The sequence below is a fragment of the Brachionichthys hirsutus genome, chromosome 12 (genome assembly GCF_040956055.1).
Source record: "Brachionichthys hirsutus isolate HB-005 chromosome 12, CSIRO-AGI_Bhir_v1, whole genome shotgun sequence".
Taxonomy (NCBI): Eukaryota; Metazoa; Chordata; class Actinopteri; order Lophiiformes; family Brachionichthyidae; genus Brachionichthys; species Brachionichthys hirsutus.
The window spans coordinates 11,417,760-11,421,771 of record NC_090908.1 but is presented as its reverse complement, the minus strand read 5'-3'; the positions used below and the strand labels follow the sequence as shown (position 1 = coordinate 11,421,771).

The window sequence follows — 4,012 nt, the reverse complement described above, 5'->3', positions numbered from 1 at the left end:
TTCCCCCCCGGGCCTGAAACCGTTCAATCAAGTTCCCCCTCAAAATGCTCATCAATTCCGAACGGACCAACCTTGAGCTGTGATGTCAAGCTCTTTGCAGAGCGAGCCGCTGAAGGCGCCGTAAACCTCCCGGCACCTTCCCTTTATTTACCGTCTCATCAACCCCCCCCCCCCCCCCCCCCCCCCGGCTTTACCTCAACGATCGCTGTCTACGGCTTCTTTTTTTTGTTTTTCCAGGGTAGGTGGGAGATTTCATTACTTTCCAACGTCAATTTTATGAACTCTTGGCCGCTGAAGCAGACGAAGGAAAGGGGGGGGGGGTCTTTGTTCAGGGGCCATGGTGGAAACCCGGAGCCTGTAAATCTTACGCTGGTCTTTGGGTCATTAAACCGAGTCCTTTGGTTCTTTATCACCAGGCCTGGATCCCAGGCTGTAATGGAGGCTAACTGGCTAATGATTAGCTGTCCTCTGCAGTTTCCCCAGTGACGGCTGCCACCGCAGGTCTCCGTCTAACCCAGAGGAGGCTATGGGATACTTTCCCTTTTATTTAATCCTCGTGTATTTGTGTATTTTGAGCCACTCGTGGCAAAACCCGTGGTTGGTTTTTGCCTTTTTCCAACGCGAAATCATACCTACATTTGCTCCAAAGAAGTCCCTGTTAATCACAGTTCCTTTGCTCCGCCCATGCTAAACCGTTAGCATTTGTCCCCCCCCCTGCTCGCGCTCACATCCAAGCCCCCCCTGCCCGATGCACAAGTGTGCCAACTTCGCTGAAACCCTACTTTCATTTACTTCAGTGCTGAATCCGATTCACAAAGCAGAACCGTTTCCTAATCACTCGCAGCTGATTGGCTGAGCCATTCCTGGCCATCTGATTGGCTGAGCGCTTCCTGGCCGTGAACTTGCTGTTTTCTACATCGTCGTTCCGTCAGGATTAGCTTCACTGTGTGTTTTCTAATTATAGACCTCGACTTTGCTTCTCTGTCTGGGGCCGTCGGCCAGCAGCTTACCGACGGCCTCTCTCGTGCTTTGATTCCTCCATTGTCATCTCTCCATCTATTCTTTCTTTTTTTTTTAATCACATTTTACCCCCTGCCCCCCATCTGTCTGTCTTATTGATCCCAACAACAAAGACTTTTCATTGGGATAAAAGTCAACTTATTGAGGTAGCCGTCAAAAATAAATCGTTTTTTGCATCCTCCTTTTTGGAGGTTTCCTGGACAAAAAAAAAAAAAAAACAAATGGCGACAATTCGTCTTTGTTTACGCACAATCAATCAGTTCCCTTTCACGTCGTTTCGTTGTCGGAGAACAATACGCTTGATTAACCCCCCTCTGGGAAAGCGAATCAACCATTACCATTACAAAAGGTGTTTGTAAGACACGTGGATTTGAAACGCTTGAGCAGAAAGGCACCGATTCCTTTGGGCTCTGACAGACAGTAATGAAAGATGATGGCTGCCAGTCATCATCGTAACCACACGCCATATGTATGTGTTTTTCCACCGACTTTAAAACGTTTTTATTTTACCGTCCGTGATGGAGCGAGCTGTATGAATTATTTAAAACTACTATCTTTATCATCAGACCCTGCTAAGGTCCTTTTTTGGGGCTTTTATTCTTCAGCCGAATCAATTTCTCTCCTTTGAGGAACACCTTGCAAATTATTATTTTTTTGGATCCATTCTTAATCAAAGCGCCACGTTCTGCAGAAGTTCAAATCAGATTAGAGTGTTTCCAGCCGTTGATCTGGAAGCATGTGGCCGTTTTGAAGATAACCGCATGTTCTCTGAAAGAACTGCAGAATATGTTTTTTTAATCTGTAAAAAAAGAAGATCTAATTAATTGTCTGACCTTTCGGGCAACGTTTCCCGAAGCAGATCAGGACACAGCGGATGCGCGGAGCGTGTCGACCTGCGTGCGATTGCGATTCGATTAAACATTCTAATTGATTACCACCACTAGTTCCTTTCTTGCCATACTGTTATGGATTTGCCAATAAATGCCAATCATTATCACAACAGGATGAACTCCTCCATTTTTCAGAATAAGGTTTTTTTTCTCCAAAGTTAATTTCGTTGGGGTTCAGAGCTGCAGTATAAAAAAAAAAGAAAAGAAAATTGTATCCTCCCACACTAATATTAGGGAGTAGTATTATTATAGAACATTTTATGAGCCAGTTGGTTATCTAAGTGTGGAATGAGTCACACACTAACGCTCAAAATAGACTGAAAAGTGGGTCAATACCAAAGTTGGCTCAACTGGTAGAAATTTGGATGTCATGGCGACATCACTCATTTGCCCTAATCTTCAAAATGAGTTGGTCTGTGTCACCCTCTAACATCAGCATTAAATATCCACAGCCAGGAATAATAGATATCCAGTTTGACCTTTCAAAATAAAGCTCACAGACAAATATTACTGTGGCATGACCTTTGGACTGTCATGATCTGGTTTACAATGAAGATGCTAATGTACCTGAATGTGAAAATGTTTGGTCCCAGTCTCCTGTCAGAAAGTCCTGGTTTGACACATCCATCCACCCTGGTCTCCTCCCGAGCCAAACTTTTCCCACGTTGTTCCATATCCTTCCATTCAGGCCGTTATACAACCACCCAAGACTTTTAGCCTCTGCTCAAAGCGCTCATCTACAGAACTAATGAGGAAATTGGAAGACAAGAAGGTGCATTTCTTCTCTGCATCAGATAATTACATCGCAATTACATCACGGAGGCAGCATCTCCTGCGAGGGCGAGGGCGACGGCTGCCGTTTGAAACGATGAACGCAAAGTCGGAGGCATGCTGTGTGCATCGGGGGTTAATACACAACACCATCGGTGATTAGTCTTGCTTTCATTTTCATCAGTACATTTCCTGGCATAACGCCTGGGTCACGCACAGAGAAGAGCGTAACGAGATGCTTGGTTGTGAGGCCACAGAGCAATTAAAACACGATACATGATGTGGTTGTTGTTGTTGTTTTTTCCAATTACATCACAATGGATTTCATTACGGCTAAGCGACGACGCTGCAAATATTCCTGATCATGCATCTCGTGCTTATGACAGGATGTTCTTTTGCGCTGTGGACCGTAATAATTGCCGGGATGGAATTACCAAAAAGCCGGCGCCACTTGGGGAGATAAAGACGAGCCAAAGAAAGGAGAGCGAATGATCCAAGGCGGCCTCTCTCTCTCTGCGCTTGATTCTGACATGTAACTGCCTGAATAAAAGTCATTTACAGCTTAATGACCAGTGAGCGCTGATGAGCTCAGCTTTATGACTGCTTCCGCTCCAAAAGTTTGGATGCTTCAAATAAAAGCGTTCTCCGAGGAAGCTCTTCTTCCTTTTTCTAACGCTGAACCCGAGCGAGTTCAGAAAGCGCTGCATCTTTGACAGCTGAGAGTTTTCCTGCAGTCTTAAATCCCCGCTTCCAAACACCTCCTTTGCATCCCGTCTTTGTGGGAGCGGCAGGGTCGGACAGCCCCGAGCTGAACGGTGGGAAGTTTGTGAAATGGAATTGCCTTTGTGGTTACTCATAAATGTCTGACCACTGTATCTGAATCTCTGTGTGTGTGTGTGTGTGTGTGAGACAGATGCAACCAACCAAAGATGATCACTTCTGCAATGTTTCTGCACAAGAGGCTGAGTTTTCTTTACACGCGGGCGCAGGAAATGATTTATTTTCCACCCATTATGTCCTCTCGGTGGGCACAAAGATGTCAGGCTCAGAATTCGTTTAAATATTCCAAACAATATGCTTTCGTACGGAATACAAGATGCGGCTGAACGGTAGGCCGCGCTTGGAATAAGCAGATAACGCGCTGCGTGTTCTTTGTTCATTGGCTGTCATGTCACACATCTGTTGCTGCAAAATCCTGGGACGGATTTACCGATGCTGATCCCTTGTTAGAGACGCACACAAGTGTAATTTGGATACGATTTGCCTCACCCTTGCGCGTCTTATTGGAATTCTCGCTGTCGCCTGCATCCGCAGTTATATTTTTAGCTGTC

The 4,012-nt window shown here is 45.5% G+C and overlaps 1 protein-coding gene across 1 annotated transcript in view; it reads right to left on the bottom strand.

Annotated features, from left to right (window-relative positions):
- LOC137902518 (1-phosphatidylinositol 3-phosphate 5-kinase-like) overlaps positions 1–1,048 on the bottom strand; it is a 4,391-nt gene extending 3,343 nt beyond the window's left edge. The window contains exon 1 of the mRNA XM_068746605.1: positions 1,011–1,048. Coding sequence (XP_068602706.1) covers positions 1,011–1,048 — 38 coding nt within the window. The remainder of the gene's footprint in view (positions 1–1,010) is intronic.
- Between the last annotated feature and the right edge of the window lie 2,964 nt (positions 1,049–4,012).